The sequence below is a fragment of the Carassius gibelio genome, chromosome B6 (genome assembly GCF_023724105.1).
Source record: "Carassius gibelio isolate Cgi1373 ecotype wild population from Czech Republic chromosome B6, carGib1.2-hapl.c, whole genome shotgun sequence".
Lineage (NCBI taxonomy): Eukaryota > Metazoa > Chordata > Actinopteri > Cypriniformes > Cyprinidae > Carassius > Carassius gibelio.
This window is the reverse complement of record NC_068401.1, coordinates 13958843-13981953: the sequence shown is the minus strand read 5'-3', so window position 1 is coordinate 13981953 and position 23111 is coordinate 13958843. Positions and strand designations below refer to the sequence as shown.

The 23111-nt window shown below is 34.6% G+C and overlaps 4 protein-coding genes across 5 annotated transcripts in view; 3 read left to right on the top strand and 1 right to left on the bottom strand.

The window, feature by feature from the left end:
• The first annotated feature begins 4223 nt into the window (after positions 1-4223).
• LOC127959826 (actin-like protein 6A) lies at positions 4224-10825 on the top strand. Its single transcript, XM_052559212.1, has 14 exons — positions 4224-4440; positions 4800-4876; positions 4966-5137; positions 5375-5475; positions 5585-5682; positions 6359-6453; positions 6773-6879; positions 7014-7103; positions 7197-7258; positions 9290-9404; positions 9511-9591; positions 9691-9786; positions 9879-9965; positions 10157-10825. The coding sequence occupies exons 1-14, from the start codon at positions 4416-4418 to the stop codon at positions 10235-10237; spliced, it is 1287 nt and encodes a 428-aa protein (XP_052415172.1). The 5' UTR covers positions 4224-4415; the 3' UTR covers positions 10238-10825.
• A 67-nt stretch (positions 10826-10892) lies between these two features.
• Positions 10893-13354, bottom strand: mrpl47 (mitochondrial ribosomal protein L47). Its single transcript, XM_052559213.1, has 7 exons — positions 13177-13354; positions 12906-13036; positions 12581-12641; positions 12405-12501; positions 11564-11694; positions 11366-11461; positions 10893-11141 (listed from the first exon to the last, which is right to left on the bottom strand). Exons 1-7 carry the CDS (start codon positions 13308-13310, stop codon positions 11033-11035), a joined length of 759 nt encoding a protein of 252 aa, XP_052415173.1. The 5' UTR covers positions 13311-13354; the 3' UTR covers positions 10893-11032.
• A 457-nt stretch (positions 13355-13811) lies between these two features.
• Positions 13812-19102, top strand: ndufb5 (NADH:ubiquinone oxidoreductase subunit B5). The gene is made up of 6 exons (XM_052559214.1): positions 13812-14011; positions 14598-14683; positions 14799-14865; positions 14965-15026; positions 15189-15295; positions 18853-19102. The coding sequence occupies exons 1-6, from the start codon at positions 13894-13896 to the stop codon at positions 18971-18973; spliced, it is 561 nt and encodes a 186-aa protein (XP_052415174.1). The 5' UTR covers positions 13812-13893; the 3' UTR covers positions 18974-19102.
• A 965-nt stretch (positions 19103-20067) lies between these two features.
• The window catches only part of usp13 (ubiquitin specific peptidase 13), a 32850-nt gene continuing 29806 nt past the window's right edge, over positions 20068-23111 (top strand). Inside the window, exons 1-2 of one of the 2 annotated variants that reach the window (XM_052559334.1) lie at positions 20068-20443; positions 21887-22012. In XM_052559334.1, the coding sequence (XP_052415294.1) occupies positions 20333-20443; positions 21887-22012 (237 nt within the window). In that variant the 5' untranslated portion in view covers positions 20068-20332. The remainder of the gene's footprint in view (positions 20444-21886; positions 22013-23111) is intronic. The other variant, XM_052559335.1, reaches the window with a different exon arrangement.

The window sequence follows — 23111 nt, the reverse complement described above, 5'->3', positions numbered from 1 at the left end:
GAAAGTTTTTAATTGGACTTTATTACACAAATAGATCTGAAATGATCACAGTCATGAATTGTCTTTCTACTTTTATACCATGACTGTTAACACACAGCCTCTCAGATCGTCATGCAAATAAGGCCCCAGTGAGAGTCCAACACATGCAAACAAGCATACACCAACCACGTGCACCTATTCGGCTTCTTTTCCAAACATAATTAAATGTCAAGCATGAATCTGTTGGGGTTGTGAAAAACTGCATTCAAATATCAAAACCACTTTTAAAAATAACAATGTCAGCTTTTCTGTAAGGACAGAAGACTGCAAGTTGTACTTGTGAAATAATCCTATATGTGCTGCCTACTTGTGGCTAGGCATGTAGTCTGTGTGAAATCAGAATGAAAATGTGATAGCAATTGGTTTATTCAAACACCTTCCACATTTGATTATGTTCAATACAGCATTTGTTTCCTGTCAAAAATGTAAAACGGCTACATGAAAATTTTCTCATCCTTGCTGACCACTACTTCCTCCAGCACAACGCCTCCACTTAGCACTCATATACTGAAGGTGAGAAAGTTGTAGCCACTGTGTTTGCATTGAAGGAAAAACTATGTGAGCCACTAGACTTATCTATGCAGATCATTACCATTAGAAGGTGTTTTCTCCACATACTGATAATAGCTGCTCATGTGATTGAGGACACGGACATCTCAGTTCATACTGGGCCCTTCAGTATGCAGAGCTGTAAAAAAACAAAGGATGAATGTAGCTTATCTATTTAGACACAGACTTCATTCAGAGAACTGCTTTTGTGTTCTGCTCTGTTTATCAACTTGATCAATATAAATACCATTTACATTTGAGTCATTCAGCCTTTAGAGTGATTTATAACACGTATAACATACTGCAACATGTGGAGCAATGAAAGTTCATGTGTACAATGAAGTTTGTATGTGTTTGTGCAACTGAGAAATATGATTGCTAAATGTTTTCATAGTTCTACAGCATTCTGTTTTATACGGAGCCCTGCACATGACATGCAGGAAAAAATATTATGCTAAATTGTGTGCACTGTTTACTAATTCGTTCCTTCACTGTACTAAAACGTGCACTCGATTTACTATTGCGTTCCCTCAATTTACTATTGCGTTCCCGCTATTTACTATTGCGTTCCCTCTATTTACTATTGCGTTCCCTCTATTTACTATTGCGTTCCCTCAATTTACTATTGCGTTCCCTCAATTTACTATTGCGTTCCCTCTATTTATTATTGCGTTCCCTCAATTTGCTATTGCTTTCCCTCAATTTACCATTGGGTTCCCTCGATTTACTATTGCGTTCCCTCGATTTACTATTGCGTTCCCTCGATTAGCAAAATCGTGCGCACACAATAGTAAATCAAGGGAACACAATAGTAATCATGTGCAAGTTTTAGTACATTGAGGGAACTAATTAGTAAATTGTGCGCACAATTTATTTATTATTTCTTGCATGTCTTGTGCGGGGCTCCATAGTTTTATACTCAACTCAACAGTTACAATTCATGAAATCTCTCCATGAATTGAAGAAACACAAAAACCAGGAATGGAGGTCTTGAGACCTGCCTCCTTGAGAGATCTGAATCTGGGGACAGAAAGAAGCTTGGAAAACATGACTAATTACCACAGACTTTATAAAAAATAAAATAAAAATATATGAATCATTTACTGGAAGTACAAATATATGAAATAGTGGATTGTTACAATAGGCCAGTAGTACGAAGGCTGAGTAATGTTTATTATTTCTTCATTATCTGTCAACCACAAGGATTGTAGACACACAAGTCTGTCAACATTTGTGTCTATGTTTTGGACAGAAACAGATGATGAACAATAATGGCATGACGAATGGGAGTGGTTCTAAGAATTTCAACTATGAAGGAACGGTAAAGTTTTATGTTTATATATCCTTGTTTTATCTATCAAAAAGTCAGCAATCTAGCTTGTGTTGAGTTAACCTGTTTCTATACAGTAAATGAAATAAAAAGGCGTAAGGGACTGGTTAAAACATTTGATCTTCCTAATATTTAGTAGAAATATACTTTTAAAAAGTAAACATGAAGTATATGTATATTTGGTTGTTTTGTACTTAACATTACTAAAATAGATTAATTTTCCCCTTCATTACTCCATATAGTTTCATTTAGACTTCCAGGCTGAATTTTTCCTGCCAATCACATCAGTTTCAGTTTAATCTTTATTTGGCCAGTTTTCAAGAATTTTCATTAGTGACCACTATGGAGGGCCAAGATTGCCACTTAAAAATAAATTGAAGAATCAATTTATTGATTTACTAATTTAAACATAAAACATAAATCACTTTTTTTAATGGACAATTTAGTAGTAAAACCACTTATTTAAAGATGTTTATTTAATAGTTTTCAAATGTTGTTTAACAAAACAATACAATTAAACAAAACAAAATATTTAACGGGTTATAGTTTACAAAGGTTACAGTTTATAAGACGTAATAGTGCCTTAGAAAAATGTGAACAAACATCATGTTATTGTTACTGTAGCATGCCATCTGTTCACTTGGCAGTACTGTAGTTTGACAGAAATAATGAGACGGTCAAAGTTGCATTGTTGTTCAAAGTTGAGCCGCTCTAGTAATGACTTTATTACAATCACTTAATCACAATGTCTTGTAACTTCATGAATATCTATTTTCAGCTATAATAATTATTGAAGTCTTTTAGGTGTGATCCAGTAAAAATCTATAAACAGTTTTTTTCTGCATAACCAAATTTGGCTCTTTCTTTAGGCTTTTACTTTTCATACAGTACATTCTTAAGACATATTTCTGGAATCAATTTAATTCTTAGTCCACATAAACTGGCGTTACCATATCAGACTGTTTCTGCTTAATATATCATATTGAGCAAAATACAATTCACTCAACTGGCTTGACTGCTTTCTGCTAGCTTTCTGTAATACAAAATAAACACTTAAATTTGATGTGCATAACAAAAATTTAACCAACAGGGCCTACTGTAATCATACAAAACTAAACCTACCTCACTTCAATAGAATTATTATTTGTATTTATTTTTTGGCATTACACTTTATTGCTTTTTTTTTTCTTTACTTTGATATAAAGTTATCCACTCAGTGCGTTTTACTACGGAGCCCCGTATATGACATGGAAGAAAAAAGAAATAAATTGTGCGCACTATTTACTAATTAGTTCCCTCAATGTACTAAAACGTGCACATGATTACTATTGCGTTCCCTCGATTTACTATTGTGTGCGCACGATTTAGCAAATCGAGGGAATAGTAAATCGAGGCAATGCAATAGTAATCGGGTGCACGTTTTAGTACAGTTAGGGAATGAATTAGTAAATCATGCACGCTATTTATCCTAATATTTTCCTGCATGTCATGTGCGGGGCTCTGTATTTTACACTGTTTGCGCAGCCTATGGTTTTGAGCATACCACAACAAATATTATATAGAATAGAATTCAAATGATGGGCATTGAAGTTATATTTTTGTGGGTGCCAGCACATATTGGAATCATAGGAAAATGAAATGGCAGATAAGGCTGCAAAGGAGGCCACAAAAAGAGAATACATCGACGTGACAGTTAACATCAGTAAGAGCATTATTAAACAGAAGTTGAAGAAAAGGTGGCAAAAGCAGTGGGAGGAAGAGAGGAAAGGACGGTGGTTTTACAAAATTAGGAGGAGAGTGGGAGAAATTAGATGTGCAAGAAGGAAAAGGAGAGAAGAGACAATTATATCTAGACTTAGATTTGGGCACACAGGGTTAAACAGCACTTTATTTAAAATAGGTAAGCAAATAACACCGGAAGATGTGAATACTGTGGGCAACAAGAGACAATAGAACACATCTTGGTGCACTGTAAGAAATATGAGGGAAAAAGATGGGAAATGATCCGAAACCTTAGAATGGAAAGAATAAATTTTGATTTAGTAGAAATTCTTAGAAACACTCAAGAGATAAGTGCTATGCAATCGTTTTTCGTTATCTTAGAATAATCAATATGGTTGAAAAGGTTTAGTTGATTTTGTTTTGTTTTGTTGATTCGATTAAATTTTGTTTTGAATAAAATAAGTAGTAGTCATTCATCCACACTCCATACCAGTTGGTGGCAGTAATGCACCTTTTCGTTGTGTGCCAACCGCCAAGAAAAACTCTAGAAAAGAAGAAGAGTAGCATAGTTGCATTTCATCCTCCATGCGACTGGTGGCGCTGCTTAATGCACCTCAACCACAGGCCACCATAATCCTCTCAAGACAAAGATGTCTGATTCGTTTCCTTTGTTGTGATAGTGAAAACACAAATCATACGGCTCTTATTTTATATCCACTCTTTTAAAATAAGAAATCAAACAGTTGTCTTCTGTCAGTATTGAACAGCTGCAAAAATGAGTGGCGGAGTTTATGGCGGAGGTAAGTGCGATTTTGGAGGGAGAATCAAATGAATGAGTGCGCCACGTTTATGAGCTCGCTAGCCATCAAATTAGCATGACATGATTAGTTCTACTTTTATTTAGTGAAAATTAGCTTAAAGTCTACGTTTATGATGCTTTGTAGAATAGATAGATACAGCAGAATATTGAGCGCGCCGTTAATGGAAATAAAATATTAAGTGCGTAGTTAAATATAAAAACTAAAATTGCTGGACGACTTACGTATTGAAACAGATTTTCATATTTATTTATTACAAGAGTTCATAGGTACTGTGTGTGTTTAAGTTGTAGTTGTATCCTCATCTGTCTCTTTTGGGGCGTTTATTTTTTTCTTCACAGATGAAGTCGGAGCTCTCGTCTTTGACATGGGCTCATATTCGGTGAGAGCTGGATATGCAGGAGAGGATTGTCCCAAGGTGTGAGCTGTTATATGAATACGTATCTTGGTGATAAAGCTGAAAGGAAAAACTAAGTTTTAAGCGTACATTTGTTCTGTGAATTCTAGGCTGACTTCCCTACTGTGATCGGTGTAACTCTGGACCGGGAGGATGGCAGTACACCGATGGAGACTGATGGAGAGAAGGGAAAGAGCGGCACCACCTACTACATCGACACTAACCAGCTCAGGGTCCCGAGAGAAAGCATGGAGGTCATGTCACCTCTCAAAAATGGAATGAGTATGTTATTTTATATATGGGTTAAAAGGTGATTTCAAGCAACAAAACAATAAAAGTAAAGCCTTAAATGTTATTTTGTCATGCATGAGAAAAGTAAACTGTAATTCTGTCTGACAGGAGTTCATATCATAAAACCAGAATTATTAATTGTCCAGTAGAACTGGAATTATTAGATGTCAGTAAAAGCCTCTTATTTGTGCAGTCTGTATGAAAACCATTTTCCTTTTTTCTCTGAAGTTGAGGACTGGGACAGTTTCCAAGCCATTTTAGATCACACCTACAAAATGCACTTCAAATCAGAGCCCAGTCTGCATCCAGTCCTGATGTCAGAGGCATCGGTATGTTGATTTTCGGCCATAAATCCAATCTGCAGGTTTGATCATACACATGATATTTGCTGGGATGCTTCAGCTGACTCCATGTGAACTTGTTATCTTCATCTTGCAGTGGAACACACGAGCAAAGAGAGAGAAGCTGACTGAACTAATGTTTGAGCATTACAACATTCCTGCTTTCTTCTTGTGCAAATCAGCCGTCCTGTCTGCGTATCCTTTATTTTAATTTGCTGGCTAAAAGATTTGACAATGCAAATCTCTGAAATGCACCTTGGTTGCAGATCAGTGGTTTTGTAACCATGGGGAATTAAGATGACTTAAAATGATTTAAAATAAGCCAAAACTACTTAAAAACAAGATATTTCTTATATTACATTTCCCCCACAACACCCCTTTTTGTCTTTAAAGGAGTATCTGGATATATGAGGTATCCTAATTTTAAAAGTGTTTAAAAGCACCGTAAGCTCTATTGGTTTTAATGGGTTTATGATGTACTTAAGCTTACTATGCTTTTGGGAAAGCAGTGCTGGAAAAGACATTGAAAAAAAAAAGATCCATGGTCTGGTTTTAGAATTAATATAATTTTTTTCTAGTTTGCTAAGCTCTAAAATATTTACCAGGAAGAAATTAATAAGAGAAAAAATTATACATTTTATAAAAAAAACACACACATATATATATATATATTATAAATGTTGTAAATATTATAGAAATGTTTTTTATAAAATATTTTTAATTATTTTTATCCAGTAAATCACAAACATCTGGAAAGGTAATGGGGCCTAAATATCAATATTGGCAAGGGAAAAGGTTTCAGCTTATTTAGAATTACTTTCTAGACTATAGAAAATAAATGAAATGTTAATTCCTTAACTCAGCATTTCAGGTTTGCCAATGGACGGTCCACAGGTTTAGTGTTAGATAGTGGATCAACACACACAACTGCTATTCCTGTGCACGATGGTTATGTCCTACAACAAGGTAATTCAGAAACAGTAGTTTTATATATATATATATATATATATATATATATATATATATATATATATATATATTTATATATATATATATGTATGTATGTATATATATATGTATATATGTATATATTAATATTAATATTAGATTCATTTAAAAAATGTGATTTTATATAATATAGTAGATAGGGTAATGCTGAAGTTGAATTGTGCACAATTAATGCAACATTCTATTTATATTAATGTACATATGTTTTTTATTTTATCTATGATTTCAAATATATACATTGCTGATATTTCTGTAATGTATGTTTCTGATCTTGCAGGCATTGTAAAGTCTCCTCTTGCTGGTGACTTCATGAGTATGCAGTGTAGAGAGCTGTTTCAAGAGTTAGGTGTTGAAATAGTGCCTCCGTATGTGATTGCATCAAAGGTGAGGAATACTCGGGTTCATTCTTTTCAGTCGTCATATAATAATGGAGGTTGGCATGCTCACAATGTTCTTGTGGTGGTGGGGGTAGATAAAATGTTCAATGAAAAATTAATATTAGTGTTTTGTCATGAAAGGATTCAGTTCGTGAAGGAGCTCCAGCCAGTTGGAAGAAGAAAGAGAAACTACCTCAAGTTACCCGTTCATGGCATAACTATATGTGTAACGTAAGTGATCAAAATCATAGAGGAGTGTTACTGAACATACTGAAGTGCATTTCTATCATGTGTTATGTTATAACTGTTTCTCTGTCTTTTCAGACTGTCATACAGGATTTCCAGGCCTCTGTGCTTCAGGTGTCAGATTCGTCCTATGATGAACAGTAAGTTCAATTCATTTTCATAAGACACCATTCAAAAGTTTTGGGTCAGCGAGTTTTAAAATGAATGAAATCAATACTTTTATTCTGCAGGCACACAGTAAATTAATCAAAAGTAACATTAAATACTTATTCTTTTTTTGAGATTCAACATTGGGTAAACATTTAGATTTCAAATATTGTGTGTCATACATCAGTTTACCATAAACCTGAGCACAGTATTCATCAGATTATTCACATAGAGGAAAAAAAAAATTTACATGGAGAGAGAGCTCTTTCTATGCATTATAAACATTAGCTCGTGAAAGTAAAATCAATCCTGTGGGGTATTTCATGGTGAAATTATTTGTTACCATTTTAATGTGAATTCTTCCAGCTTCCGGTTAACAAATGCTGTTACCTGTTGTAATTTCCATCCGTGTATTTATAGTTGGACTTTCCTGTGACAAACCATTTCCTGTTGAGTCTCTTTTTAGTAGCCACCATTAGTATTTTTCTTCAATCTTGCGGTAGATATATAAAGGTTTTACTTTCTATGTGCAATACACATTTAAAAATATCTTGAAAACATTGTGTATCTCTCTCCAAAATCTAAGAGAGCTGGACAGTCCCCCAAAATATTTTGGCTCCCACAATTTTCCCAGCAAACTGCAGTGTTACTAACATAGTGAGATTTCTCTATATCTGTCAGATCGATCAGTCTGGGCAAATGTTCATTAAAGAAGATTCAATCCTTCAACTGAAAATGAAGAAATGAATTAAGTTCCTCCTTGCTTCATCTTCCTCAAGTTTTTTTTTTTTTTTGTGTGTGTGTTTAGGACATTAGTTTTGTCATAGTTTTGTTTTTTGCCATGCCAAGGGGTATCATCTTTCATTTTCTACTGGTGGACTATATTTATATGAAAGCAACTGGGTTTCAGCTATATTCACTTTATATGCTGAAAGTTTTCCACATTGTTCTTATGGTTGCATTCATTTAGGTAAAGAATCTGTAGGTTGCCCTGGGTACATCAAAATATTGTCCGCATAGTTTAAGTTTTATAAATTTTCCCTTCATATCCTCATTTTGTGTCATTTGTTGACCAGTTGTTCCAAGTACAAAGAGTAACTTAACCATGCACAGCTTGATCTTGAGCCTCTTTCTGGAGCAAAAATATTTTTTTCATCACTATTGCTTACATTTTTCCCCGCCACTAAATAAAGGTAATTGTAACTTTTTTTTTCTCAGAATTGGGAGTTCATAAATTGCAATTCTGACTTTGTAACTCAAAATTCTAAATAAACAAAACTTTATAATTATGAGTTTATTTCTAAAAATAATTTAATTAAACTGAATAAAAAATGAAACAAGATAATTGTGACATTTTAATTCTTTTAATGTCTAATTATGACTTTTTCTCAGAATTGCGAGTTCATATCTTGCAGTTCTGACTTTATAACACGCAATTGCAAGTTATAAAGTCAGAATTGTGAGATATGAACACACAGTTCTGAGAGAAAAGTCAGTATTGTATGTTAATGTTACATTGTTTTATATTTTATTCAGTCACGGAAACGGGCTTCAATAATTTAGAGCCCAATGTTATGAAAGTATTATTATTGAAGTAAGTTTATTTTAAATGCCTTGTCACACTCTGCCATGTATGTTGGTTTACTCAGAAATCTAAAGCAGCATAACTGTTCAATATCCATGTATTATAAGGATCATGTGTGACTGCTGAAAATTTAGCAGGAATGAATTGCCTTTAACATATATTAGGATAAAAAAGTTGTTCAGAATTTGAACAGTATTTCACAATATTATTGATTTTACTGTATTTTTAATCAAACAAATAAAGGCTTTGTGAGGAGAAGCGATTCCTCTCAAAACCATTTAAGTTTTAGTGACCCTTAACTTTAAACGGTATTTATAACATTCTAAGTTTACATTTCATATTTAATTTTATCAGTTGAGCTTTTTTTTAGCTATGTGCAATGCTTATAATCTTAATGGAAAAAGAAAAACGCCACATTGTGACAATTTGTCTTGTACAGAGTAGCAGCCCAGATGCCCACTGTTCATTATGAGCTGCCTAATGGGTACAACTGTGATTTCGGAGCTGAAAGACTTAAGATCCCGGAGGGTCTTTTTGACCCTTCGAACGCTAAGGCAAGAGATATCCTTCTCACACTGTCCAATTTTCATGAAAATGAAATGTTATTATTATTATTATTATTATTATTATTTTTCTTACGGCATCTTAACATTTTGACAGGGTCTGTCAGGGAACACCATGCTGGGAGTCAGCCATGTTGTGACCACCAGCGTCGGCATGTGTGACATAGACATTCGACCAGTAAGATTTGAAAACTCTGCTGTACATCTACATGTCCTGTATCTTTGCTGCCAATACAGGCGACATTATGCTTCCCATTTCTTTTCTTATTTTAAACAGGGCCTGTATGGCAGTGTGGTAGTTACAGGAGGAAACACTCTCATCCAAGGCTTTACAGACAGACTGAACAGAGAACTTTCGCAGAAGACGCCACCCGTAAGTGGCACATTTTAGTTTGCTTTATATTGATTCGTTGTTGTTGTTTTTTTCTTTCTAACAACATGGATTGTTTTGTGTCTTTTGTGCAGAGTATGCGTTTGAAATTGATCGCCAACAACACAACTGTTGAGCGCAGATTTAGCGCCTGGATTGGGGGCTCTATCCTCGCATCTCTGGTGAGTAGTGTTCACTAGGGCTCTCACGGGATCAGATTTTAACTGCGCAATAGTTGATGCTATAGTATTAGCACAGTATCAATATTTGTGTTTTTTTTTTTTTTTTTTTTTACTGTCAATATGTTCACCTCTTAATTTAAGTCTAATACCACCACAATATATTAATTATGTCTCTGTTGTGTTACTTTTAGGGAACTTTCCAGCAAATGTGGATTTCAAAGCAGGAGTATGAGGAAGGTGGGAAACAGTGTGTTGACAGGAAGTGCCCTTAACCAGTTCAATCAACACCTGGTGGCCTTCAGAGGGAGAAGAAAAAGAATACCACCACCTAGTAGAAAAAAAAACCCTTCTTAGTGGACTCAGGAACTAACAAGGACACTGTTATTTTTAGTGCAAACAAACCATATTTTGAAGAGTTTGACATGGTTGCGCTCTTTTCTACTCTTCAACATATTTTCATATATCCAGTTTGACGACATCAGTGTTTCTGATCACCTGAATTATTTTAAATAACAATAAGAAGGTTGTGTGTTTTGGAACAAAGGATATCTATCCCTCAACTGAATCAGTGCTTTAAACAGTTGAAAGTGTTTTTTGATTTACACCACTTTGCCGCTTCCTAGAAACACACCACAGAAAACAAACCAAATGTTTATGCTTTTAACAATTGATCGGCCGTTTTGAGAATAAACTTTTTTTTTTTTTTTGTTAAACTGGTCTAAATTTCTCTCATATTACATAGAGAGATAAAATTGTCAATGTGTAGTGATTGTGCACATTTGTATTTAAAGTTTTGTTCTAATAATTAGTACATTTCAACTTGTCTATTCAGACAGTTATTAAAGTTATTCAAAAGAGAATGATTGGCAATCCTAATAATTTACACGCAAAACGTAAAGAGGATACTAGGAAAATATATACAAAACATTCTCCGTTACAGGTTTGAATTTATTACTTGACTGTACAACACATTTTGAATCTCCAAAACTTGCAGAGAGAAAAAGAAATAAAAAAAGTGTTACATGATGAAAAGACTATATGAAATGCGAAAAGTCTTGCAAGTGGTTTCATGCAAGTGCAGTCTTTTTTGGAAATATTGTGGCAAGCCTTTCTTGGCTTCTCTTCTCTCTTTTTTCTTTCCGTATCTTACTCCTCAGGTATTTTTCAAGGCTCAACCTAAAATACAGAACAGCAAAGTTAAACATTACTGTGTTGCAAGCAAGAAAATGTAACTTGCTTAACGTCACATTTGTTAGCATCAATAAGGAGACCAGAATTTCAGAGCTTAAATATTCACATGAGAATTCCACACGAAACTTTGCATTCGCTTGCAAAGAATACAAAACTTTTGTGAGAACGTCCAAACATTTTTTGGTTGACTTGTAAAATCTGAGACTTGCCTTGTGTAAGGGGCCACATGTGATGGTTCAAAGAATCGCCGTCTTTTGTATCTGGAGTTCAGGTACCAGGGGATCGGATGTTCCTTGAAGCGGTACCTGATGAATAAACATGCTTGCTATAAGCTACATTACACAAACACTAAATAGATGTGCATGCGAGAACAATCTGCAAAATATTTACTCATTAAATTTGCTTACCAGAAGGTTTTGCCAAAAACATTTCTGCGCCATTCGCCCGGTCTGCCTCGCTCTTGTCCCGTCTGCAGCAAGCGCAGAGCATCCTCACGTTCTGTTACAACTGTGTCAAGACGCTTCATTGACCTTTCAACCTATTAGAAGAATTCAGAATGGAAATATTGGTTCTTCCATGTACACTTGACAAATTGAGGAGAACAGGCACAGATTCACCCCGTGTTTCAACTTTAGCTGTTCTTGGATGTCATGTCCTTAAAAAAAGAGTCATATGACCAAGAATAATCTCAGCAGATAAGACTTGGCAGGTTGTGCCAATATGTCCCTTCACAACAATGGTTATTAAAGACATTTGATCAAATAGATTTGTTTTCTACAGTACCGGTACTTTAAAATATAATTTATTGCAGTGATGGCAAAGCTGAATCTGCAGCAGGTGTTACTCCAGTCTCCAGTCTCAAAGGATCTTTCAGAAATCATTCTAATATGCTGCTGACTTGGTATTCAAGAAACATTTTTTTATCGTTATCATCAGTGTTGAAAACAGTTGTGCAAGTTTATTTTTGGAAGCCATGATACATGTTTTTTTTTTTTTTCTCTTCAGGATTCTTTTATAAATATCTCAAAAGAGCAGCATGTTGGTTTTGGTAGATTTTTTTGTATTTTTATATAAATGTAAAAATGTTCAATGCCACAATCAACTGAGTGCAACTTTTGCTGAAGCGTAATTCTTAAAGTACTACATCGTCAATGTACCATAGGAACACCAGAATACTTTTTTTTCAAGGTTATACCATTTTATCAAAGGAAACTAAATAATTCAGTTACATTTCAACAAATTTGATACCTTTTTGAGGCGCTCCGGGCTGGGCATGGGAAGACGCTGTCGTTTTGACTCCTGTTCTAAAGTGAGTAACATGTTCTTTTCCTTCAAAAGAACATACCTGCAAAATACAAATTGTATATTAATATTCATTTTATTTTACTTTAACTTAGAAAGTCTATGAAAAGCTACTCAATTACCAAAGTCTGTGTAAGTCTTCGTTACTTTTCACTCGAAGCTGTTTGGCAGTCCATGGAGCACCTTTGAGGCAGAAAAAAAATATATAATAATTAATGATATGTAAAAATTGATAGCCTGAATGCACTGTAAGTCGCTTTGGATAAAAACGTCTGCTAAATGCATAAATTTAAATTTAATTTAATCAATACAACATATAATCAAATAATGAGATGGTAGATTAATATGACTATCTCTGTCTAGATAGAGACCTCACTTGTTTTGAGACAAAGACTACAGCTTATAGTAACTGAAAAAAGGTGAAATGGTATGTAATATTGCTGGCACCTGATTTAACTGTTTGTTCGCCCCAGTTCTCTGGCAGGTCAAAAAATTCTTCCAGTCCTCTTCTGACACATGATGTGTGAAGAGCTCGGTTATTCACGGAGCTTCTGAACCACCACGAGTCATACGTTTGGCTAAATTTCGACAGAAATGAAAAAAAGTTAATATTAATTGGTGATATATTAAACCATGCTTCGTTCATTCTGGTTAAGACACTATCATGATGCACTGACATTTAAGCCCGACATATAATCATAAAGAGAGAAAAAAATACCTTCGTTGACACAAATGAAGTTTGGAGAAGGCCTGAGTCGCAGACTGAGGCTGTGTGTATGAAGAGACTGTAACGACACGCTGAAACTGTCTGCAGACCGCAGCAGTCAGGCGGCTCGTCACGGCCGCGGACATCTTGACAATGTCAACCGAAACGATGAACGGAAGCGTGCAGCGCCACCTGTCGGCCAGCAGTGTGTATTAACAACAGCACATTTCTCTACGGTAAAAGTCCCTACGTTTTTTTAAGTCACATTAAAATTTTATTTTTTTATTATAATTATTATTATTATATTATATTATTATTATTTTTTTTTGAATTCATCCTTTATTTGTGCTACTTTCCAAATGCCAATTCATAGACCCAGAATTTCAGCCAGTTAATTCTTTTAAGTATAATGAATTAAAGAACCGAAGTGCAATTTCTTCAATCGAATAAAATACTACCATACATTAACACATTTATCTGTTCTCATTAAAAAAAAATGTTTCGATTCAAATGGTATTCTATTCTATTCTATTCTATCAAGCTGTTCAAAAGAAATTCTAATTATTTACAATTTTTCTTAATTAATTTCCGAAATCAACAGCTATTTTGAGGATCATCTTTGAACGCCATCTACGAACCTTTCACTACGTAAGAATGGAGGACCCGGCTTCACTCTGCGTCAGATGAGCCAATCAGAGAAGGCCTTCTTCACGGACTCCCTCAACAATCATGGTGGGCATGAGCCTTCTGAGGACGGCGGCTGCTTTTACAGCCCGATTAAACCCGCTGAAACGGACATGTCAGTCTTCAAATCTGCTCTCCAGGACTGTTGCACGTTCAGAACAAGGTAAATAATATTTATTCTTACTAAACGCAACGACATGACTGTTGAGAAGGATTCTTTTTAGGAGTGACCTTGCTTTGCTTGCTTAGCATGTTGAGTGTAAACTGGCCTCTACAACAATCCCGCTTGAACCTGTAACCTTCCTATAGCTATATCACATATAGCTGTTAAACTATGTATATACGTACATATACTGATGTTACATAGCCATATAACATATAATAGCCAATTAACATTTTCTGATTCAAAATGTTTCTTGAGTTTCTTACCCGTTGCTTGTAACGTTAAGTGTCGACGTGCGAAGCTAACCAAGTTTGTCAAACAAACAAACATGTTTTTAAGTTAGTCAAACGCAGTACTTTGGCCTTCATTGTGTTTGTAACAGTTTTACTTCCACTTAAGACTTAACAGTTGGATTTGCATCTGTAGCTGTTTGTTACTCTTGCTTCAGGTTAATTTTGTATTAAATGTAACTTCCTGTTGAATAAAACTTTTTTTTTATTCAGTAATGCTGTGGTAATGTGTGTTGACTTGCTGATGTTCTTTTTTTCTTGTTTTTAAGACCTATTTTAATGTTGTTCTTTTACAGTTGTTGTCCGTCATGGGAGCCATGGGAAAAGGATGTTTATCATCAAGCCCACTGACTTCTATGACAGAAGATTTCTTCACCTGCTGGTAAAACTTGTTATAAATACTTTTCTTCCTTTGCATATTATTTATAATACTCATTCCAATAATAATTTCAAATAATTTACCAGTCTTTCTCTCCTCTCTTGTTTTGTGACACCAGAAATATTACATTCTTCTCGCTGGCATCCCTGTGGCAGCTCTTGTGACGTTTGTTAATATTTTCATAGGTAAATTTGTCATGTAATTGGTAATTTTTCTTCCTGTAGCTTCTGTACCTGCCATAATAACTTGAATAATGTCAGTTACATCTGCAATTCGCTAAACAGGAGAATCTGAGTTAGCGGAGATACCCGAAGGTTACGAACCAGAGCACTGGGAGTACTACAAGGTATTCTAAAATGTAACTGCATAAAAACATCAAATACATTTTATCAGGCTGTAAAAAAGTGCCCAATGTAATTGTATTTATTTATTTATTTTTGTATTGTGTCGCTGCTGTCATAAATGCCTCTGCTCTTTTCTTTCATTGGTTGTCTTCATTATATCTTAGCATCCCATCACCCGCTGGATTGCTCGTAGCTTTTATGACAGCCCAGTGAAGGACTATGAGAAAATGATGGCACTTATCCAGATGGAGGCCGAGAAGGCTGAAATGAGGTAAGCTGTCTTTATATGATTCAGCTAATTAGGATCAATAAGAATATGACGTATTTTACATTTATGTATTTACATTTTAAGAATTAATTTAAATTTTCCTACATATTTGGCAATACTTTACATTTAAGGTATAATTTTTTTTTTAACCACAAACATTTTCTGCAAATGTACTTGCCCTCAGGCAGTCCAAGTTGTAGCTTAATTTTGTTTCTTCATCAGAAAAGATTTGGAAACATTTAGCATTACATCACTTGCTCATCAGTGGATCTTATGCAGTGAATGGGTGCCATCAGAATGAGAGTCCAAACAGTTTCTAAAAACATCACAATAATCAACAAGTAATTAACATGAGTTGATTTAATCAATAAACATATTGTGAAGTGAAATGTAAATGAAGATTTTTTTTTTTTTTTTTTACTTCAAACTGCCTCTTCCTGCTAAAAACGAATCCCCTTTCCATAATATATCTTTCTTTGGTGAATCATAAATTGCTCCGAAACATAAATTGGTGCCTATGCAACAGTGTATGGACTTTTTCACTGGAGGAAGCATCATTATGGATTATCGAATGATATTTTGGCCAGAAGGAACAGTTTAAAGTTAAAACACTTTAAATTGATGGATGTGGATGTGGATTACTTGTGGATTATTATTACTTTTTTATTATCTGTTAAGACTCTCATTCTGAGGGCACCAATTCACTGCAGTGAATCAGCATTTTAAGCATATGTTTGATTTGTGGGGGAACTATTATTTTAACTGCATTAGCTAACATGTAATAACAATTAAAATACTTTTAAAGCCTTTATTAATCTTAGTTAATTTCATTATTAAAACAAAAGTTATATCTCTTAATACTGTCTGATGGACCTGACTCTGAACTAACTCAACGGTTGTGATTAATAGAGATAAATACATACGTTAACAAATGCATTGGACATTGTTAGTGAGCTTTAATGAATGGATTAAGATTTGTTACAGGGATAGTTCACCCAAAAATTAAAATTCTGTCATTTTTTTTCCTCACCTTCAAATTGTTCTTAAACCTGTATGAATTTCTTTATGCTGCTGAACATGTTGAAGAATATTGGTAACCAAAGTCTTGATGGTGCCCATTGACTTCCATATTATAAAAATATGGAAACTGTTTGTTTACCCAAATTCTTTTTTTTTTTTTTTTTTTTTTTTAAGAAGAAAGAAAGAAATTCATACAGGTTTGGAACAACTTTAGGATGAGTAAAAGAGAGACATTTCATTATGGAACTGTCCCTTTCACTAACGGGACCTTACTTATTACCAAATATTTTAAATTGTAATATAAGAATCAGTGGAACTCGTACGTGTCCTTAATTTATTAGCTTTTATTGCTGACAGGAATCAGTTTTGGCAGATCTCTCAAGTGCAAATCAATACCTGGCTGGCACTTATGAGCGAGTGTCATTATGATTACGCACAGCATTCACAACCTCTCCTTAAGCACATTGCAGTTTCTCTTAATAAAAAGTTTGAAAAGTAAAATTATAAGTATTGTCTTAACTTAATATTTTGTTAGCCTTTGAGTCAAAATGGATGAGAACCACAGTGGGTTTTTTTTTCTTCTGCATTTCATAATTTCTTGCTCCACGGTATGAAATGCATATGAGCAAGTAGGACAAAAACAGTTGGAATTTTATTACAAGAATTTCAGATTAATGAAAGGAGAAGGACTCAGCTGGTTATCATTTTAATGCTATAATAACTTTTAAGCCATTCTGATTAAAGTAGAATCAAAGAGATTTAGATTATCTAGTTTAACAGTCTGTAAATTCTGCTCACTAAAGCACTCTGCACCATATGTAGGTTCACGAGCAAAAACGAGCAAAAACTTCTGTAGGGTTAAGGAATGAAGAAATTGTCAAACCTTGTGATGCAATTTAATGTCAGTAGCACAACAACAAAGGAACTTTGTTGTGTAGACGTCTCACAGATGCAGCTGCATTTCAATAAATTAGAATGTTGTGGAAAAGTTCATTTATTTCATTAATTCTTCTCAAATTGTGAAACTCGTGTATTTAATTCCATGCACACATACTGAAGTACCGTAGTTTAATTCTTTGGTTCTTTTAATTAACAAAACCCCCCCAATTCACTCTCTCAACAAATTAGAATATGGTGACATGCCAATCAGCTAATCTACTCAAAACACCTGCAAAGGTTTCCTGAACCTTCAAAATGGTCTCTCAGTTTGGTTCACTAGACTACACAATCATCGGGAAAACTGCTGATTTGACAGTTGTCCAGAAGACAATAATTGACACCCTTCATAGGGAGGGTAAGCAACAAACATTAATTGCCAAAGGTGCTGGCTGTTCACAGAGTGCTGTATCCAAGCATATTAACAGAAAGTTGAGTGAAAGGAAAAATTGTGGAAGAAAAAGATTCACAACCAACCAAGAAAACCGCAGCCTTATGAGGATTGTGAAGCAAAATCGATTCAAGAATTTGAGTAAACTTCACAAGGAATGGACTGATCCTGGGGTCAAGGCATACAGATGTGTCAAGGTATTTGGCTACAGTTGTCGTATTCCTCTTGTTATATGTCATATGTGTCTTACCTGGGCTAAGAAGAAGAAGAACTGGACTGTTTCCCAGTGGTCCAAAGTCCTCTTTTCAGATGATAATAACAAGTTTTGTATTTCATTTGGAAACCAAGGTCCTAGAGTCTGGAGGAAAGGTGGAGAAGCTCATAGCCCATGTTGCTTGAAGTCCAGTGTTAAGTTTCTAATGTCTGTGATGATTTGGTGTGCAGTGTCATCTTCTGGCGTTGGTCCGTTGTGTTTTTTTGAAAACCAAAGTCAGTGCACCCATTTACCAAGAAATTTTGGAGCACTTCATGCTTCCTTCTGCTGACCAGCTTTTTGAAGATGCTGATTTCATTTTCCAGCAGGATCTGGCACCTGCCCAGGCTGCCAAAAGCACCAAAAGTTGGTTAAATGACCATAGTTGTTGGTGTGCTTGACTGGCCAGCAAACTCAGCAGACCTGAACCCTATAGATTCTCTTTTGTCACGAGGAAAATAAGAAACAAGAGACCAAAAAATGCAGATGAGCTGAAGGCCATTATCAAAGAAACCTGGGCTTCCATACCACCTCAGCAGTGCCACAAACTGATCACCTCCATGCCGCACCGAATAGAGGATGTAATTAAAGCAAAAGGATCCCCTACCAAGTATTGAGTACATGTACAGTAAATTAACATACTTTCCAATAGGCCAACAATTCACTAATTGTAAAAAAAAAAAAAAAGTTATTGGTTTTATGAAGTATTCTAATTTGCTGAGATTTGGTGGGTTTTTGTTAAATGTGACCCAAAATCATCACAATTAAAAGAACAAAAGACTTAAACTACTTATGTCAGTGTGCATTAAATTTAATACACAAGTTTCACAATTTGAGTTGAATTACTGAAATAAATGAACTTTTCCACATCATTCTAATTTGAGATGCACCTGTATGTATCTTGTTTTTATGTAGCCTAACTGATTATCTCTAATTTATGATCCTCTGTTTTTCTTATAGACATCTACAACTTGAAGTCCGCCGACACATGAGAGAAAAAGGAGATGGACCCTGGTTCCAGGTTCAGACACTTGATAAGAATCTCATCGACCACAGCCCCAAGTCATCCCCGGATAACTAGGAGTGGTTATGCATACCTGTCCAAAATATTCAGCAGTTATACAATGTATAATGTATGGTTATAAATAAAATTATCAAGGTTTTTTTTTTTTTTTTGCCTCTGGCACCAATAAACTAATGATTATAAATAGTTTACTGCTCTTTTGAGTATTCCTTCAAGAATTTACCCTGAAATTCAAATGTAATCATTTACAGATTTCAGACTGTTCAATTCAAATATATATTTTATGTTCTCAGAAGATTTGGAATACAGTAAATACTGACTGCTGGTTTTATGTTTATAGAAGCTTTAAAGCTCCTTACACTATTCTTTATATTTTCATGAAAAAAAAAAAAAATATATATATAAATAAATAATATAAATATATTATTATTATTATTTATTTTTTTGCACTAACACTAGAATCTGAAATTTCCAGTAAACATAAATATATAATGCTGAAGTACTATGCTACATCAGAAGAATTCTTTTTGTCAATTAAAAGATTATTTCAGAATTGTGTAAATAAAATAACATTTCAGTTCATAAATTCTTTCTCCAATCAAACAACTCCAATTGTATAGTAGTATATTGTCTTCTGCCTAATAAATCATTGTAAAACATCAATTTCAATATATTTAGTTTGAACTAATATTATAATAAAAAAATACAAATTTAGACCACAATTATTACTGAATTATTATTGAAAGAGTAAAGTTGCACTGCATTAAGGGTTTAATTAGCAATTAGCTTTGAAACACAATTTAAAACAACCGCGATGATAACTTTTTAGTCTATAGAACTTTTCATAAAAAAACATTACAGTGAGCACCAAGTACTTTACATGAAAACGTAAAAGTACCTAAATTAATATAACAGATTAAAGATTAGGCTCATTTTATAATGAGCCTAATAATATAATCTATACTTATACTGTACATAAAATACTTAACAATAAATGGAATTTAAAACCAGGTAATAATAAAGGACAACATTATGCATAAAAAATTTCATTAAAATGCTTGTTAAAAAAAAAAAACAAAAAAAAAAACGTGAAGTTATTCAGTATGTAGTGCACTACATGCAGACTGTGCCACTGCCGTTATAAACACATCAGACTCACAGCGCGTAGATCTGAAAACGCCACTTGGGCTCTGGGTGAATAATGTGAAATTATTCCTGTTTCTCCAAGGGGACTACCATTGTTTCCCAACCCCTAAACCCCACCCATCCCTCTATGTCCTAATGTTTTCGTCGTCACATCCCTCGGTCCACGAGGAATGTCGGGTCTGTATGATTTAAAAATAGCCCCATCTCATCTTCTGCCTGACACGCTGCTCCAGCGAGGCTCATAGTGGTGCGAGCAGCAGGAATGTGAAGATGGCTACAGATCTGGGAGAGCTACTGGTCCCGTACATGCCCACCATTAGAGTACCGAGGACAGGAGACAGGGTTTTCAAGAGCGAATGCGCTTTTTCCTACGACTCTCCTGTGAGTATTATGTCAAATACTTCATGCATGAACGTTAAACAACAACTGGCGTCTCCCGGACACGTGAAAAGCTGCGTGTAAGAGAGATGGGGGATCCTCGGCCACCATTCTCCAACTTATGCGACAGCCTTCAGAAATAAATAAATAAGTAAAGAAATAAACCACGGGTGTTTACATCTACACTGGGACCAGGTTTCCCTACTCCAAACGGCGCTACAGATGGATAACGGTAGCAAAAATAACACTGTGAGTCTGAACGCTGCTCTGTGTTACAGAGAATTTCTGTCCTGTTTTCAAAGGCGTGTCAAAGCAATAATAATATTTCCCCCGTTCTTCCATCTACATTGGCAGTCTAGTAGCATACTTGTTCAGATCAGGCTGTATTATTTAACACCAATAGACAAACGACTGTTTTGTAGCTTGATAAATGTTAAAACTGATTTCCTAAATGTACACTAATAAGCAGTAGGCTAAGCCGCCATGACCTATAAAAGAATCCAGGTCAACATGGATTGTTATACATATTCAGCTGTACAAGCTCTGACCACAAATAATATATAATAACCATATATTTTGGAGAGCGCTGATGCGAACGTTTCTAGAAATGTGGGTAAAGTGCACAACTAGCTCCCAGCTGTAAAAAGTTTTAAACTCAGCTGTGACTCAGCTGTTTGGAGTTCATCATGTCAGACTAAAAGACAGGTTATTTTTACACACTATCTGTTCAAGCTCGTGTGTCACCGGGAGCTAGTGACAGCTTTTTCAGTCTGGTGGGCCCTCAAGACCCTAACCAACACACACCAGCCCTGTTACTCGTGTTTGGATTCAGATGAAACTTCTCATTATAAATAAATGATAAATTAATTAATCTTATTGTTTTGGATTCATTTGTCAATTTAAAGGAACTAACCCCATGAACATTGATAACTTACAATTAAATAAATTATGTGAAGAATCCAAATGACCAGAAGTATGATGCCATGTTATTGCAGTACTGAAAACATTTCATTAACGTGCGGCAACAAAAAAAGTACGCCGTTATAAAAGTAACAGGCACAATTCTGAGCATTATGCAAGTTTATGGTTATAATGTCTAATTATTTTAGGCCTATTTCTAATAATAGAGAGCAGATACTCTGCATTAAAATTCAGTAAAGCCCTAGACTGCAAAAAGGATTCAGTAGTTTTTGATTGTGTTCAGCTATGTTTTTTCTTTTCGTGTATACAGTTTGTGTGTTGATGATGTTTACACCTTCAAATGTTTATGACATCTAATCTCTAATAGTAGTTTTTTTCACATTTGTTTTCTAAATGTAACTTATCAGAATTATGAAATTGTACATTATGTACAGTTGGTTTTGATAATTGATATTTAACTTTGAAGTATAAAATTACTTGGCTACATTTGACTTCGCTTAAATCAGGTTTCATCGGTTTTTTTAGGAATCGGAAGGAGGTCTGTATGTGTGTTTGAACTCATTCCTGGGTTTCGGAAGAGAACATGTGGAGAGACATTACCGTAAAACTGGACAGAGTGTGTACATGCACTTAAAACGACACGTGAAAGAGGTAAGAAGAGTGACAAAACTTTTTTCAAGCTTTGTTTCATTCTACACTCTAGGAACCTGTACATATTAAATGCATTATGGAAACTTACTGAGCGGTATCCAACAACAAAGAGAGCAACAGAGACAAAGTAATATTGAATGATCATTTGTGTAATGTAGTGCAGCACATGTTGAAACAGATTTAGTGCATCCAGTAACATAACAAAAGCATTACCATAAACATAAGGTACTATTTAATAATATCATTAATGGGTACACTTTTCTAGAACAGGTGAGGCCAGTTTTTTATTAGGTCAAGTTAGAATATGCTGATTTGAACTGTGCTGATTTTAAGAGGAAATCTATGGAATTGATTTGAATATGATAAGTTGTGCTAAACAAGATAAACATATATTTCAAAGCATTTTCAAATTAGCAGTAATACATTTTAAACATGCAAGGGGTGGAGAATGTGTGGATCATGAAGGACAGATGTTCTGATTCTGCAGAAATCTGTGGAGCTTTCTTTGGACTTTTGTCAGCAGATTCAATGCGGATGTGATTATTATTCTACTGAGACTATGTATGTAACAGCTAATTATTATTTAGATTATTGATTAGTCTGACATTTATACTGTTCATTATAAAAAAAAAATATATATATATGAATCCACATTTCACATCAGCATTATCCTCCAAACAATGTGGAATTTGAAGACACTGAAAACAAATAGAGTGAGAGTGTCTATGTGCAATGAAACTTTGTATGCACAAAATTAAACCGATTGCTTACTATTTGAAAGTTGAAGTTAAAATCAGTACATTAAAAATGATAAAGAACAACAAAAGCAAAGACTAAACCTGGTTTGAGATAGGAGGAACACATTCACTCATCTGAAAATATGATATTTATATTCCATTACAATAGTCCCTTTGCTGTTACTGCTCATAGAAAATACAATTAATTGTGTTACATGTAGAATGGTATTGTAGAATTTGTTTTCTTATCATAGTGCACAGACACAATTAATCACTAATCAAATTAGTTGTCAGTTATTATCATTATTGATTTTATGAGTTGTTGCAGTCAGAGCATATGTAGAGAGCTTGTTGAGGTCCCA

What these genes read in the sequence shown, in the direction of transcription:
- LOC127959826 (XM_052559212.1), top strand. Translation starts at nt 4,416, where the DNA reads ATGAGTGGCGGAGTTTATGGCGGAG. An exon ending in TGGTTATGTCCTACAACAAG is followed by an intron (nt 6,454 to 6,772) that starts GTAATTCAGAAA and finishes CTGATCTTGCAG; the next exon opens with GCATTGTAAAGTCTCCTCTT. An exon ending in TTTCGCAGAAGACGCCACCC is followed by an intron (nt 9,787 to 9,878) that starts GTAAGTGGCACA and finishes TCTTTTGTGCAG; the next exon opens with AGTATGCGTTTGAAATTGAT.
- mrpl47 (XM_052559213.1), bottom strand. Translation starts at nt 13,310, where the DNA reads ATGTCCGCGGCCGTGACGAGCCGCCTGACTGCTGCGGTCTGCAGACAG. An exon ending in CTTCATTTGTGTCAACGAAG is followed by an intron (nt 13,037 to 13,176) that starts GTATTTTTTTCT and finishes GTCGAAATTTAG; the next exon opens with CCAAACGTATGACTCGTGGT. An exon ending in CGAACAAACAGTTAAATCAG is followed by an intron (nt 12,642 to 12,905) that starts GTGCCAGCAATA and finishes TCTGCCTCAAAG; the next exon opens with GTGCTCCATGGACTGCCAAA.
- ndufb5 (XM_052559214.1), top strand. Translation starts at nt 13,894, where the DNA reads ATGGTGGGCATGAGCCTTCTGAGGACGGCGGCTGCTTTTACAGCCCGA. An exon ending in GAAGATTTCTTCACCTGCTG is followed by an intron (nt 14,684 to 14,798) that starts GTAAAACTTGTT and finishes TTGTGACACCAG; the next exon opens with AAATATTACATTCTTCTCGC. An exon ending in GCCGAGAAGGCTGAAATGAG is followed by an intron (nt 15,296 to 18,852) that starts GTAAGCTGTCTT and finishes TTTTTCTTATAG; the next exon opens with ACATCTACAACTTGAAGTCC.